This window comes from Callorhinchus milii, unplaced genomic scaffold (assembly GCF_018977255.1).
Source record: "Callorhinchus milii isolate IMCB2004 unplaced genomic scaffold, IMCB_Cmil_1.0 Scaffold6, whole genome shotgun sequence".
NCBI lineage: Eukaryota > Metazoa > Chordata > Chondrichthyes > Chimaeriformes > Callorhinchidae > Callorhinchus > Callorhinchus milii.
The window spans coordinates 7,533,917-7,550,682 of record NW_024704747.1 but is presented as its reverse complement, the minus strand read 5'-3'; the positions used below and the strand labels follow the sequence as shown (position 1 = coordinate 7,550,682).

The 16,766-nt window shown below is 41.5% G+C and overlaps 1 protein-coding gene across 1 annotated transcript in view; it reads left to right on the top strand.

Moving 5' to 3' along the window:
- Positions 1-16,766, top strand: part of spopla (speckle type BTB/POZ protein like a) — a 76,929-nt gene that overhangs the window by 47,145 nt on the left and 13,018 nt on the right. The window contains exons 3-5 of the mRNA XM_042336129.1: positions 10,255-10,388; positions 14,617-14,738; positions 15,790-15,941. Of these exons, the coding sequence (XP_042192063.1) occupies positions 10,311-10,388; positions 14,617-14,738; positions 15,790-15,941 (352 nt within the window). The 5' untranslated portion in view covers positions 10,255-10,310. The remainder of the gene's footprint in view (positions 1-10,254; positions 10,389-14,616; positions 14,739-15,789; positions 15,942-16,766) is intronic.

Below are 16,766 nucleotides of genomic sequence, written 5' to 3'. Positions count from 1 at the left end.
TGTTTTGGTTTACAGTCAACTCCCGATAACTTGTCACTTCAAGGGAAAAGGGCTGAGTGGCGAGTTAAGCAAATAAATAAATGCAGCTGGGTTATCGACAGCATGATGACTTAAGTGGTAGGGACAAATTAAGCCAGGGCCGAGATATCAGGAGTTTGCTGTATTTCATTCCGCTAAATTTATTGTGTACAATCACAATTTGAAGTCTAAACAGTTTATTTTCCTCCTGCATTTCTGAAAACTGGGCCGGATGGACCAAAGGGCCTTTTCTGGTTCTATGCATTATGTCATTGAACACAACTTGGAGTCCTGTAGCTCAGTGGTTAGAGCACTCACTTTGCAAGCGAGAGACTGAGTTCAATTCCAGGCAGGGCGAAACCTTGGGCAAGTTTCCTTACTCCACACAGAGCCTAATAATAATCCCTCCAAAAAACCAAAAAACAATAAATAAATTGGTCATTTTCAATCTACGACTGTTTGTGGGACATTGCTGTGCGCAATTGGCTGCCGCGTTCGCCCACAAATATACAGTCAATTCACTTTACAGTGTGTTCTGTGAAGCGCTTTGGGACGTCCTCTCGACGTGAAAAGCGCTATATCAAATGCAAAGATTATTATTATTATTATAACTTGTGGTTGGAAGTGCTGATTGCAAAACACATTACAGTAATTTGTTAGTAGACCATCTGATCTTATCCTCAATCCTGCAATTCCTTTGTGCAGGAAGTGCATTTGGTGCCTCTTTGCAAAGGTAGGCGAGGTTTCCCTGCACCATACTTTCATTTCGCTTGGAAGAGGCAACAGGATAAACTGGATGATGATTAGGTTGATCTATTCGTATTAATTTTGTTTGTTCTGATTTTCAATATAACACATACGATTGTAATATTGCAACATTTTCATTTGTGTCAAAAGTAGATGTGAGTTTTTTACTGTATTATGAAGAAGCTTCACCATGAGCTGCAGTATGAATTATTTATAAAACTGTATGAATAATGTTCACCCAATTTGATCATGTTTCTGGGGCAGTTTGCACTGAAATGTGTTATGCATTTGACATTAACGTGAGTTCTTGCAGTTAAACCTAGGCTGCAGTATCTAGCCATCAGTATCTATTGATGCAATGACAAAATCCCAAATTGCAACTGACCTAAAGCCAATGAAGTTCATCTTCAGTTCACCTGAATCAAATCAAACTCAAGTTACTTTTATTTGGTTGCTTTTTCAAACAGGGTTGATGTGAGAATGTTTAAGGTGCACTGAAAGCAACCCTGAAATGCAACTTCCCACTCTACTTGTAGATTTTATCAGATATAAGCTTTATTATTTTTAGTTAGAATTTTACTTCTAGCCTTCTATTGAAAGTGGCTATTTTAAATGAATTAAAAAATCTCTGGTTACTTGTGTTGCCCAGTTTAATCGCTGTGTGACTCAAAATGAAACATTTTCAAAGTGAACTCCACTGAAGGTTTTTTTAAAAAAATTAAAGGTTCCCATGAAGTGAGAACTGTGAGCTTCAGTATGATTGTGATTTCGAACTTGCAGTTTATTATTTCCAACTGAACTTCTCCAGCAAATTTTCTACAATCCTTTCCTCTCCAATCCTCACTGGGAAATGGTTCCACAGCCGCTGGGTGTCCTCAAGTACCGTAATCAATTGGACATTAATCATGTGCAAGTGTTGGCAGCCTATTCTAGTGTTGCAGCCTATTCCACTGCTGGAGGCATTGCAGCTGAGCCCACCCCAACCCTTGTCTAATATCCGCACGCCTGGCAGATGTTGCTCCATAATGATCAGGAACAGGCCTCATACCTGATTTTTATTTTGCTTCCTACTGAAGCCAATGCTGTTGCGGTTAATTGTAGAACCAATATTGCTTCCATTGCTTGAGACCAGCTTGTACAAGTCTGGATCCATACACTTGACCTTCTGATCAACATGATTCATCATTACACCCTGCAGTGCCCTTACCTACTAGACCAACTCGAAAGCTCTTGTTGCTTTTATTTTAAGCGTATCGTGCATTAGGAAGCTGATTGTTTTTTAAAAAAAAACTGTGGTTATGTGGTATTTATACAGTGAAGAAACATGGGCTAGATTTTACTTGGTCATTATAATAATAATAATCCTTGCATTTGATATAGCGCTTTTCACGTCTTCTGAACGTCTCAAAGCGCTTCACAGAATAGACTAAAGTGAATTGACTGTATATTTGTGGGTGAACGCGGCAGCCAATTGCGCACAGCAATGTCCCACAAACAGTCGTGGATTGAAAATGACCAATTTATTATTGTTTTTGTTTTGGAGGGATTATTATCATTGACTGAGAAGGTGTTGGTAATGAATATTACATTATGTTTGACTCGTGGGATCATCAAATTCTACTGGAAAGATTTGTTTATCTACTGTTGGTTAATGGCAGAATTCCCTGATAGGGAGTTTAATGAGTTCCTATTGGTGAATCCTGCACTGTGTCACTGCTTTTTTGACCGTATGCAAATGGGACTACTGGGTAAGCTATGTAATGATGTTTCAAGTCGCCTATATGTCCTGCATGTGTATTTTATGTGATGACGTCACTGCAGTTGCCATCTGTAGAACCCAATCAGCTCCTGTGGCGCGACACAGAGCTCTGATGTATGTCAGTAGCACGTATGCCACATTTTTATGGCAGCACTATTAAAAATTAAACAGCATTCAGGAATATTCCCCTTCAGCTTTCCTTTCCAGCCCCCAACCCCCGAGCTCAGACTTCCGGTTAGTTGTCAGCTTTGATGCATTCAGTGTAAAAGGTGCTATATAAATGTAAATTATTGTTAACGTTTTGACAGTAAATCTGCCCATTTACTACAAAATGCTCTACTTTAGTAGTTAAACTACTTGAATGGTTTAACCATCCAGTTGTATGCAAGTAGAAATCAAGCTGGTTAATGAATTTAATATCTTGGCTGTGTGGGTTCCCACACCCTCTTATGAAAGAGTATGCTGGTATTTTTAATGGTGATGATGGGCGGTGTAGACTAGAGGGAATTCACTTTTTCCAATTACTGCACTTGTTTTATTTGAATTCAAGGCACAATGTAGCAAAATCTGGTACTCAGTTAAAAATGTAAACTGCTGGTTGTTTATGGGAGACTGGACAATATGTGCAGGCAGTGTGTGTCAACTGTGGCTCCGCCAATAGTTCTGCTATTTGATGGTCTGTAATCTTGAAGCACTTTATTCTGTATTTCGCCTCATATATGCATAAGGTGAGGTGTGTTAATACAGTTGTGATGTAGAATAATAGTGGTGTGTGCTACACTAGCCATTACAACCAAGAGATCAATGAAATTCCATATTGAATGTCAGTGGGAATAACGACAGCATCAACAAAATTACATTTCTGTAGCGCCTTTCATGTCAGGAGGACGTCCCAAGGCGCTGGACAGCATTTCGGACCGGGGCTGGGGGTCAGGATCAGGGACGGAGGAGGGCAGGGGGGGGAAGCAGGGTGATGGAAAACATGGTCGAAGAGGAAGGTCTTGAAATGGGTCTTGAAGTTGGCAAGGGAGGGGATGAGGGATGGAGTTCCAGAGGGTGGAGGCAGAGTGGCAAAACGCCTGCCCGCCAATATGGGTCGAGCAAGGCGGAGGATGTGAAGCAGGCTGGAGTCCGCCTAGCGGAGGGAGCGGGCAGGATGGTAGGGGGTTAGGAACTCACAGAGGTAGGGGGGAGCAAGACCGTGGAAGACTTTAAAGTTGAGGGCCAGGATCTTGAACTGTATTCTCTGAGTGATGGGAAGCCAATGGAGTCGGGCGAAGATGGGGCTGATAGGGTCACGGAGCCTGGTGCGGGAGAGGACACGGGCTGAAGAGTTCTGGATGATCTGCAGCCTATGGAGGGAGGAGTTGGGGAGGCCGACAATCAAGGCGTTTCATAGTCGAGCCTCAATGTAATGAAGGCGTATATGAGGGTTTTGCGGCCTGTGATGTGAGACAGTGGCGGAGCCGGGTGATGTTGCGGAGGTGGAAGGCAGAGCGAGTCATGGCATGGATTTGGGGTAGAAAGGATAGTTGAGGGTCAAACAAGACGCCAAGGTTCTGGACTGGGTTAGTAAGGTGGAGTGTGCAACCATGAATAGTGATGCTGTCAGCGCCTGAGGTGAGGAGGCGCTGACGGGAGACAATCAGGAGAGCCTCGATCTTGTTGACGTTCAACTGAAGAAAATTAGCTCTCATCCAGGACTTGGTGTCTGATAGACATTCTGTCAGGACAGCAGTGGAAACTATTAATAACAGAACTTTGAAGACTTAAGTTGTAGTTCTGCTAGAATTGGTGACCGTTGCATTAATAGTCTGCAGGTTTGCTTATAAAATAATGTTCCACTGCAATACTTCCTGAGTAAGACCGGCGCTGATTCTGAATCGATTTTTGAGAAACTTATGTTTTTATGTGTGGATTTCTTCTGAACTGGGTGACTTTCTTCTTGATGTGCATAATTTCATAAATAAAATAATGAAATTACATCAGATATTTTAATGTTGAATAATCAGCCTGTGTTTTGGAAGGGAGAGAGAAGAGTTTTTTTCTGGTAAATATCTACTAAAGTAGAAGTCAGTGTTATTTTGTAGAAATAAGATGGATATGACAATTGGTTTGGGAACACATGCTCAGTACATCCAGGGTTTGGTAGTTACCTGAATGGAAAGGTTAAGGAACTACCGCTGGAGCTCTGTATTTCCACTAGTAGAACCAGTGTATCCAGGCTGTGGGCAAGAGAATGGCGGCAATGTGCGCATACATTTCATGTTGTCAGCATTACATTTCGTGGAGTCCTGTAGCTCAGTGGTTAGAGCACTCGCTTTGCAAGCGAGAGACCTGAGTTCAATTCCAGGCAGAGGGCGAAACCTTGGGCAAGTTTCCTTACTCCACACGCCTAATAATAATCCCTCCAAAAACCCAAAACAATAGTAAATTGGTCATTTTCAATCTACGACTGTTTGTGGGACATTGCTGTGCGCAATTGGCTGCCGCGTTCGCCCACAAATATACAGTCAATTCACTTTACAGTGTGTTCTGTGAAGCGCTTTGGGACGTCCTCCCGACGTGAAAAGCGCTATATCAAATGCAAGGATTATTATTATTATTATGTTGGTGTGCTACTCACAAAGAGGCTTATAAGGAGTTACTGGTACCTGCTATCCAGTGTTGTCTTGTATATCTATACACTATCTATCTATCAAATGCTAGGATTATTATACTAATAAAGACAAAGTCTGTGTGTGCCTGTGACAATAACGCAATAACCGATTGACGTAGAGACATGATTTATACCTCATCGGAAAGGTCTTGCATGTGGGAGAGTCAACGGCATTTTTATTCGGGGATCTCCTATCGTTGATGAGCTATATTTAAAAATGCTTTAATTAAGCACAAAAATATGAGGTATGCATGGTATTCTGCAAGAAAGTACCAACAGAGGAAAGCTTTCTAAAAAGATACATCTATACTAATATATTCTGAAAAAAATGTATGGCAGTTTTTTCAGGTTGTTACGGGAGCTACAGGCCTCTAACAGGAGTTCTCCCAACCAGGAGTTCTCCCAACCAGGAGTTCTCCCCACCAGGAGTTCTCCCCACCAGGAGTTCTCCCCACCAGGAGTCCTACCAACAGGTGTCTTCCCACTCAGTCCTCCAAAAGGAGTCCTCCCAACAGCACATTTTCTAAGCAAAAATCAAGAGTTTCAAGGACAAATAAAAATGCCAGACAAAAGAGAGAAGGCTGAATAAATGAAACTCAAGAACAAAGAACAGCATGGCTGGACTTCAATGCTGAAAGGACCACAAAAGCAAGGCAAAATGATTTGCCTGCTCGAAGAACAGTACGGTTGGACTTTGACACAGAAAGGCATGCAAGGTGTACACACAGTGTTTATGGCATGTCAAATGGTTCGTGAGTGGTATCACTGAAATCTGCATACCATATTAGGTTCTGACGAACGATCGTGAACCTGAAATGTTGACTCACTTTCCTTTCTTCATGGCATGACCTACTGAGTGTTACCAACGATTTCTGTTTTCAGATTTCCAGCATCTGCAATATTTTGCGCTTTGTCCATATTGGATCCTTTGGTTGCAAGCGTAGCTGCAACGGGTACAGCTAGTTGCATAAAATTGTGATTTGCAAGCATTCTGTTAATTCCGATTGTCTTTCTAGCATGTGTACTTGTCGCACTTTGGAAAGAGCTCAGTTTATTTTCCATAAATCACTTGTCCCTGACACACATGGTGATCTCATTAAAGGAAAACGATTGCTTTGTAGTCCTTTAACAGTTTACATTTTCCATCTAAACTAGTGGGTAGGCTAAAACACTAGAGGGCACTTTAATTAATTTGAATCATAGATTAATCTTAAATGCTCTTTAAGATCATAATTTTCATAATAATCTCCCCCCTTTAATATATTTTATTTCATTGTCCAGCAGAGAAGGCAAGGAGATTGATTTCAGGTCTCTGCTAATGGAGCTTTGTGAAAAGTTCACTCAGTGTCACATTTCTGATGATCGGTAGTTTGCAGTGGGGGAAATGGAACGCACAATCCTACACTAAAATGTCCCTCAAAAAAAACCTAAAAATTCCACTCCAGTGAATTTGCTCTTTGGTTCATTGTTCTGATGCATAGATTCTGACCATATTCTACTATTTATAGAAACCAAAACACAGTAAGTTTTACTGAAATGAGTGAAACAATATATGAAGTGTCCCCTATAAAATATGATATAAAACATATTCTGTTTTGTGTACATAATACAGCAAGTTGATGCATGAACACTATAAAGTGCATCTACTTGTAAAAATAAAGACTACTTCTTTAGCTATGAAGTGGATCTTCCAGAAGTCTTCAATGTATTCTAATACCTACTGAAGAACAGCCATCTGAAGCATAATAAAATGTTTAAATTAAATGTGCTTCAGGCATCACAGCTGAATGAAGTGCACTCCCAAAATCAGCCTCAGTAAAATCTGTATAGTGAACTTGCTGAAGTGTTAATGCGAAAAGTATCAGTAAAGCTTGGGAATCTGCTGAACTGCTTTGTAATCCTTAATGTTATAAAGACGATATCTGTTCCTTTATTGACCTTTTTTCCTATTCTCCTGTGCTTTAATAAGAGATGAAATGCCAGTAGATATTTTGTCAAATTTCCTCTTCAATGACTGCAATGGGAATGTTAGCCACAGACATTCAAATTGTTGCTAGCTAGAGTCCATACAGAATACGTGATTTCCTCTCCCTGTCTTTCTCCTGCTGATTCAAAGTATTCAAAAAAATGCAGAGAAAGACTAAGACAATAACCAGTAAATGCTAATATATTTTTAACATCTTAAATTTTGTAGCAATATAGATGAATGGACTGCTCGTTTAAATTTTCTGTATTATAGAAGAGCTACATTACATTGATAATAATCCCTGAAAAAAACAATAATAAATTGATCATTTCAATCCACGACTGTTTGTGGGACACTGCTGTGCGCAAATGGCTGCTGCATTTCGCCCACAAATATACAGTTAATTCACTTTACAGTCTATTCTGTGAAGCGCTTTGAGACGTCTATAAGATGTGAAACGTGCTATATCAAATGCAAGGATTATTATTATGTAAAGTACTGCATGAAAAATTACTGTCAGGCGTTTTTGGTACTAGTTCCTAAATTCCTTCCCTGAGGAGACAAGTTTTGCTTCACGAGATCTCACCTACATTCTGTTGCAATGTTGGAGAGAACTAAATAAATATTTCCTGACAAGCTTTCCCGCTGCTTGTCTTCCTAGGACCACCCTAGGGCTTTGACTTGCAGGCTTAATGGGAGCTGAGTCGGAAGAGTCCTGCCCTCAGTGACTGGTCTGCCCTTCTAAGTCCTGTCGATAAGCCAGGACTGATGTGCCGTCACCAGCAGTGCCCTGGAATACTGCAGCAGATCCGCCTGGCTCAGCAACTGGATAGGAGAATAGTCACTAGTTTTGTCATTTGACATCCAGCAAGCAGGGCTTTGAGCCCTTACTAGGTAGCTGGTAGGTACCAGGAACTCCTAGAGAGTTTCCCTGTGTGCAACATAGCTCAGTATGAAATGTGTGAGAGCATTGCCGCCATCTTTCTGACCACAGCCCGAACTGTCCCATTGAGCAATGAGCTTGAACAGCATCTGCTTATCTCTGCAAACTAGTCAAGGTGCATTCCTTGCACTGAATGTATGTATGCATCTTCATGAACATGGACTCCAGCTAACACCTCCCAGCAGTTCGGTTCCAAGCCTCTTGAGTTTCCTCACCAGCTCTCTTGACAGATCTGTGCCTTCATCGTGGTCGGAGGACTTTTTCAGGACAGCTTGTAACGTGTCAGCCATCTTGATGTTCTTGAGGTCCAAGTCGAATGCTGCATAACAGGCTTATTCAGCACCAGCTGCTTAATCCAGGTCCTCATGTGAGAGGCCTTGGTAAATAGACATGCCTGTTGTGAATCCCACTCGACCTCTGCGAGTGGTCCGGTCAGAGCCCTCCCACCCTGCAGCCACTTCCTGTGTTTGCCACCAATCCACCCCACTGCTTGATCCTGGATCCTTTGAAAATCCTTAAAACTGTTAGCTTTATATTAGAGGAAATGTGGGTTGGTAGTTTTCATGTCAATTTATGGTGAATGCTTTGTTTCCTAGGGAATCATGTTGTAAAAGCCATCTGCTACAGGGTTAAGTGCACATCTTCGATTTATGTTGTGTTTTAACGACTGACTTGTTTGACATAATTGCTAACCAGAGCTAGTGTGTGAAACATGAAAGATCTTCATCTTGCATAAATTCTCACTTATTACTTGTAGGCTAATGGAATATTTTGCCATAGTAGTGTCTTTAATATTATGTTATTCATAAATTGGAGTTTTTAGGTAGTGTTACATATTTTCTAGGGTATAATATTTCTGAAGTGATCATTTTTTGCATAACATCCATCACTACTCAAGTAGGGAGTTGAAATGTGTTGGCTCAGCTGATGTATACTGTCCTGTAATTGACCTGCTTACGCTTCATTTTCAGTGTGATCTCGGCAGAGTAAATTCTTGCTGCTTCCTGCTGGTGTTTGACCAAGTTTTTGTAAAGAGCTCTGTGTAGTTATCCTACGTGAATATATAAAAGCAATGTGTTATTGTGGCTGCTGTCCAACTACTGGTTCTAATGGTTGTTCATTTTATAGCACAGTTGCACGGTGGCCTATACAGCAATTGAGTACGTCAACGGCTTCTAGCAGTGACTGTCTGTTCTCCTATGTCTGCCCAGTATTCAGTGGTTGTAGGAAGTGATGCCACCGGCAGTCATTTCATATAATCTCTTTATAATGCAATTTATAATGTCGAGTCTGGTGTTTGTTTTCTGTAACTTAGTGCACGGTTAATCCACTTAGTTGAACAAATGCTATGTGAAGATATGATTTCCAGGTGACATGCGCTCTTCATGTCAGAGAGTGGGTGGTCTATGCAGCGCTTTCTTGAGCCTGCTTCCAAATGTGTAAAAGTGCCCTCTCCCTGTAGGATGGCCCTTGGACTCAGCTTGTTGGCTATCTTTAACACGTGGAACTGAGATGAGCAATTTGGTGAAGTGAGGTGGTTATCAAAATTTCAGAGGAGTTAACTATCAATTTCTATTGACCTGTGACCTGTATATTAACAGGATTGATTAATTGAAGAATGAGCAACAGCAGTTCTAGTAGAGTTGTTTTTAGTCTCTTTGAACTATATTTCTCTCTGCTGCTTCCTGTTTCCGTGATTGGTTCTGTCCTGTCCATGACCCCAGTCTTTCCTTTGGTACTCTGATGTTTTGCAGGTGTTTTCTGCAGGGTTTGTTTGGTCTCTCAGCAGTGCCTGATCCACCCTGACAGCAATTGCCCTGTATTTTCATTTGCATTAATTTCCTGTTATGCTTCAATGTCGTATCACAATATTCTGTACTGCGGTTTTATATTTTTGTAAATGCCTTTCTTTTATGGTGTCTCTTCTGTTCCATTCTCTCTCAACCTTTGGGAAGAGTAAAGGAGGTAGAAGCTCATGATAGTATTCAATTCAGATATGATATTTAAAGTTCTATAGCTTTGAGGAAGGTATGCAGTATTGCTCTTTGCACAGTTCAGAAATTAAGATTTTAAACACAGCCATAATCTAGAATTTGTGTTTTGCGCAAGAAATATTTTGATCACTATTGGAGAGTTTGCAGTTTCATTGTATTTTGTTGCAGAAGAAACTCTGAAATTCCCTGTGGCATCTAGATTCCCAACGGCGGACAAGCTGGCGATGTCAAGGGTGCCAACTCCTCCTCCGCCTGGAGAAATGTCCAGTGGACCTGTAGCGGAGAGCTGGTGTTACACCCAGGTACGTGCGTATATGTGCAAGCGCTCTGAGAACGCTGTCTGGCATGGAGGGCGCTATATAAATCAAGTTGTTGTTGTTATACCCTCTTCTGGATTAATGGTGAAATAGGCGTTGCCTGGCAAACTGTTGTAACAAAGTGTTTACTTTGTTTACTTGAGCATTCACTTTATTCTAAAAGATTGAATTATTAAAATTGTTTAAGTCGAAAGTAAAACCATTATATTCTGGGATTAATTTAGGTACTGTATGCCATGTGATTCAGGTGGATTTCTGTGTTACTATTTCAAGAAAAATGAAGCTTTTCTCCTCATCCAAACTTAACCCCCCAAAACTTAATTTTTAATCAGTCACTGATTAAAAGGGTTTCAAGACTTTATTTTACGTAAACATTTTCCTTATCTTATTTCTTTTTCAGAAAGATATCTGATTTTCAGGGCAAAACAGTCGTTTCTGAATTTCAGAGGGAAATGAAATCTCCCTTGTTTATCAAGGTGGAGAGTTAAAGCTGAAGCGCTTTAGTCTGTCACTTGTGGCTAAAGCACGTTTGGAAGCTATTTTATTGAAGTGTATTAAACCTTCCTTAACATTTTGCAGTGTTCCTTTTAAATCCTTTAATTCAATTGAAGAAAATGTTGCACCTAAGCCGTCTCAATGAAGAGCTGTAAGCAGAATGTATTTCTGTTGTGAGGAAAATGGATAATTCCTTCTGTGTGACTTTGTCCTTGACGAGTTATCCAATCCACATTAATCACAGAGTAAAGAAATATATTCCTTAATTCAGTTTGATCGCTTTTTTCTGCCCAGGGCCACAATTTCAAGAAGGGAGGGCTGCTTTCAAGAATGCTTCACTGCAGTGCATCACAGAGTGATGATGTGTGGGTTGCAGATGGTGCGTGACTCTACCCTGAATTCCCAGATTGAGTTCCTGATTTTAATCATTCCATCATGTTATTTGCCAATTAGGGTTCAAGGAGGGGACAGTAACAGTAGGATTGATAATTCTATTGAAGTTGTATCTATCCAACCTGGAGTCGCACTGTCTCTCCCCCTCCCTCTCCGCTTTCAAAACCTGTCTTAAAACCTGCATCTTCGAGTGGGCTTTCAGCCACCTTTTCCCTCTCTCTGCTCGGCTCCCCTCCCCAGTTTGGGCTTCCAGTCAGTTGTATGAGGTGCTTTGAGATGTCTTTCAAATGCGAAAGGCACTGTATAAATGCAAATTGCTACTGTTGTTGAAATATAAATATTAGCAACACTTAAAATAATTAATGGCTACTATATTACTTTCTAAGACCATTTAATAAATGGAACTTGTGCGGTGGTTTCGATCTCATGAGCAGCTCACTGAAGTCATCCCCAGAAGACTTTTATCATTTGTTTACGCTATAGGGAAAAGTATTTTTTTTTAAATTGAGTGGCAGGTTATGGCTTGAGGTAGCCTTCGGCTGAGTCAAAGTCCACCAACACTGCCGTGCACCATTATTTCCCTGAACTTTCTGGTTCACTACCACAATGATGGAAAACTGCTGAAAACTCCCCTGAGATCCTGCTCCATGAATCCAATTCCTCGTCCAGTGCTTAGTATTTAATCGTTGATGTATAGTGTTAACTAGTGCAAATTATTCATTTGTTAGAAGTGTGCCATACAGAATGGTTAAGACATTAAAAAATAAAACTTGAGCTGGTGGAAGAGGTCGTATTCAAGGAAGTTAGTAAGAGAATTTAAACACCCCGACTTATTTTAGCAATCAGCCTTAATTTCTTTTTCAATGATGTCTAAATCATAAAATCTTGTAAGTTATTTGAATTCAGTAACCTCAGGCCTTAAATGGAAATTAAAAATAAAAAAAATCTGTGGGCCATTCGCCTAGCTCACGCCCGCCCCCCCCCGCCCGCCTCACCATCCTTACTGGCATTCAGCAGCCAGGGATATCCACTTCACTCGGTTTGAATCCTGCAAGCAGAAATAGCATCATTATCTGCTTGTTAGATTCAAACAATTACAATGTTGGTTCCGGTATTTTTTGGAAATGGAAAAAACCTGTGGTCGAAAACTGGAGGTAAATCCCGATACTGGCATTGTAATTACATATAGCAAGAAATTCCTGCTTACCGGACCAGATACACGCACACACCACACATCTCACACACAAACACACACAACAACAAAATTACATTTGTGAAGCGCCTTTCGTGTCGGGAGGCACTGAACAGTCAGGGATCAGGACCCGAGCGTGGGGGGCAGGGTTAGGATGAGGGAGGGCAGAGGGAGTAGGAGGGCGGCTGAAGGCATGGTCAAAAAGGAGGGTCTTGAGCCATGCTTCGAAGGAGGTGAGAGAGGGAGCAAGACGAAGAGACTGTGGGATGGAGTTCCAAAGAGTGGGGGTAGCCTCGGCCAAGTCGTCCTTCTACTCCAGGGTAATCCTGGAGGTGAAGAACAACCCCAGGCTTCTGTTCTCTACCACATCCCGAAAGAGTCGTCGCCTCCCAGCTGCGCTCTTTCCTCTCTACCCATTCATTATTCGAACCCCTTCAGTCGGGGTTCCGTGCTGCCCATAGCACAGAAACCGCCCTGGTCAAGGTCACTAATGACATCTTGACGGCACTACCTCACCCCTCACGCTGCTGAAACACTGGTCTATGCCTTTATCACCTCAAGGCTGGACTACGGGAACTCTCTCCTCGCCGGCCTTCCCGGCACCTCCCTCCACAAGCTGCAGGTCATTCAGAACTCTGCAGCTCGTGTACTGTCCCGCACCAGGCTTCGGGACCACATCACTCCCACCCTCGCTCGCCTCCACTGGCTCCCCATCCCCCAGAGGATCGATTTCAAGATCCTCATCCTCACCTACAAGGCCATTCACGGCCTTGCTCCCTCCTACCTCTCCGACCTACTATCCCCCTACCTACCTGCCCGTACCCTCCGTTCCTCTGGCTCCGGTCTGCTCCGCATCCCCTGCCCTACCATCGATGGCCGGGCCTTCAGCCTCTCAGCCCCCAGGCTCTGGAACTCTATCCCCCAGTGCCTTCGCTGCCTCCTCCCTTTCCTCCTTCAATGCCGGTCTCAAGACCTTTCTCTTTGACCGAGCCTTCAGCTCTCCTCTCGACTCTCTACCCCCTCCTCGCTCCCTCCCTTCCCTCCCCTCACCCTGACCATTTCCCCCCTCCTCGCTCGCTCGCTCCCTCCCTTCCCTCCCCTCCCCTGACCATTGCCCCCTGCTCGGGTCCTGACCCAACTGTACAGCGCCTTGGGACGTCCTCCCGACGTGAAAGACGCTCTATAAATGAAATCTTGTGGCTGTTGTAGAGAGGAAGAAAGCCCGGCCCCAATGATGCGGTGGGTCAGGTGGGAGAACTGGAGCAGGCCGGAGCCTGCTGAGTGGAGGGAACGGACAGGTTGATAGGGAGTTAGCCTAAGGTCAGAGATGTAGGAGGGGGCAAGGCCATGGAGGGCCTTGAAAGTGAGGACGAGGATTTTGAATTCTATCCTGTGAAGGATGGGGAACCATGGAGCCGGGTGACGGAGAGTACACAAGCTGCAGAGTTCTGGATGATCTGTAGCTTGTGGAGGGAAAAGTTGGGGAGGCCGACGAGGGAGTTTCCTTAGTTGAGCCTTGAGGTGATGAATGCTTGTACACACCACACACATCACACAAACACCACACACACGCGCGCACCATATGTCACACACCAAACACATTGGGAAACACACCAGCTAACCGGGGTTTAAATGTAAGTAATAGAACTTGTAAATGAGACCAAGTTAATTCGCAACACTGTGCTTTTCCAGTGTTGGGCAGCCTGCAGATCAACTCTTAAAAGTGCATCCCCACCCACCCCCACCCAACCACCTTGGGGACTTAATCTGGGCCCAGCTTAGTTCCATCAAAGTCCAAGAGCAATCAGAATTGTAAGATTGGGATATCTGAGATATGTCAAGAAAATAGAATATACAGCTGACTACTTGTTCTCACAGGAAATACAAGAGTCCTCTGTGCTATAATTGTATGCCATGGGGAAAACTGCTTATTTGTAAAACTTCAATAGATTATGGAATAAAGTATAATGTTTTTATTTCATTTGGGAGCAAGACCCGTGTTGATGAGTCCCTGGACAACCACTTCTAACCATTGCGCTGGTTCTTTCTGTTCCGCATTGATGTATCTCTTGGCAGTGTTCTCTCTCCCACAGTAAATTACTCAGCTCAAATCCTTGTTCTCTGATTGTTTAGGTAAAAGTAGTAAAGTTTTCCTATATGTGGACCATCAATAACTTTAGCTTTTGTCGAGAGGAGATGGGCGAAGTGTTAAAGAGTTCTACGTTCTCATCTGGGCCAAATGATAAAATGAAGTGGTAAGTTTTAGATTTATATTGTGTTCACCACGCACAACTTTTGATTCAGGCCGATTTTTGGGAAGTAGCTCAGTGGAGGTTGCTCTGCATTTACCTGACCTAAGCCAAATTTAGTGTAATATGTAATTCATGTTTTCCTAAACGCTCAACAGCCCTCATTTAAAAATAGTAATTTATTGTAGTTACATCTCTTAAATATCTCATGTTACATCACTCTGTTCCTCCTGGTAATGCATTCTGGACATTTAAAAATTGGGCCAACATCTGGAGCTACATTCCCAAAAGCTCAACCCGACCACATCACAGAAAGGCTTGTGTGCAATACTGTATTTATTCAATACCCATGTGAAATTTTAGCAAGATGCCATGTGTTTGCAATAGAAAAATTGTATCAGTGCTTCTGTGAGAAGAAATGGTCTCAGGGGAACATATGGAAGCTTATAATGCCTTACTAAGGGCATTAAAGCCCATTCTTGTTGATGTATTTGGTTTGTGCATTTTCACATGTGAAAATATTTGGGTAAACTAAGCATTGTAAGAGTTTTGCATCAAATACAGCCATTTTAACTGGATGGCCTTTGCACACACTGTTTTGTACAAGGTCTCGCAAAGTATACAAACAAGCTGCCTTAATGATGTTCTTCTAGTATTCCTTGAGTGCAGTTCTATATCAAAAAGCAATCTCCCACTGGCCAACTCCTAATTTCTCTCCTCATCTGGGTATTGTTTATTGATATTTCATAGGTCAATTTTTTCATGTGAATATACTATTGGTGTGGCCCAGATGAGTTCTGGGGTGTGGTTTGGGTGGGGGGTAACTTGATCAAAATGGCTTTGCATGGCAAAAAACTCTTGACATGCTTTTGTTTCTGATACGGAATGACAGAGATCATTGCTTGCATGTGTAACATCATACCAAGTATATAACATCTGAGAGTTTCAGTAATTCAAATGTAACAGTATTAGTATTGTTATTGTTATATTAAAATAAATGGGGTGGAAAAAGCTATTACTTCTGTTAACATTTTTTTTATTAATATTTGCTTTGCAGGTGCCTCAGAGTAAACCCAAAGGGATTAGATGAAGAAAGCAAAGACTACCTTTCATTATATTTGCTTTTAGTTAGTTGTCCAAAAAGTGAAGTTCGAGCGAAATTTAAATTTTCATTATTGAATGCAAAAAGAGAAGAAACAAAAGCTATGGGTAAGTTAGTATTTTGGTGATAACTTATTGGAAACCTTTTTTTGCAAGAAAAGTTTATTGCTCAAACCAGAAAGTTAAGTGTTATTTCCCCAATAATTTGAGTTTGACAAGATGTACCATCATGAAATCAAAACTTAATTTATTACGTTAGAAACAATATATATTTGAGAATACGTTTGGAGAAATTTTAATGGAAGTGTTCAAATGTGGCATAGATTTACTAACTTTAATTTCCAGATATTTCTAATGTGTCTGAATTAGAAGTTGATTGTTTTTTTCTTGGGAGTTGCCATGCTGATTTGCCATATCAAAAATAGAGGGATGTTAATTTCTACTGAAGTTGTAATTGATCTCTGTTTCGTATTATCCCCTGATGGTTTGGTCAAAATCAGCAACTTGCATAAGGATATTAGCAGTTAATAGGCAGTCTTGATTAACTCGTTAATGAGTAAGTGCATAACTGCTGACTCAGCTTTGAAGGAACTGTGCGGATGAAGAACTATTTATAAATACTCATGGTTTGAAGGTGCGTTAAGCTGTTTATTTTGTTATTCATGTATTGAAAATACAGTCTTTACAGAAGTTTCAATTTCATTCATCCACAATAGTTATTGAGAAGTAAAATAACAATACATTGGTCATTTTTTGCTGTTATTTCAGAAGCTAATCTGGAGAATATAAAGGGTCAATGAGTACAGTGCATTGTGTTGGTGATTTCCAATCATGCATACACTTCTCCAATCAGTGGAAATATGTTTATTCAAATTATAGATCACTTTGAATGATGTATTTTAAAACAGAATTGTAGCAAAATAGAGCTATTTT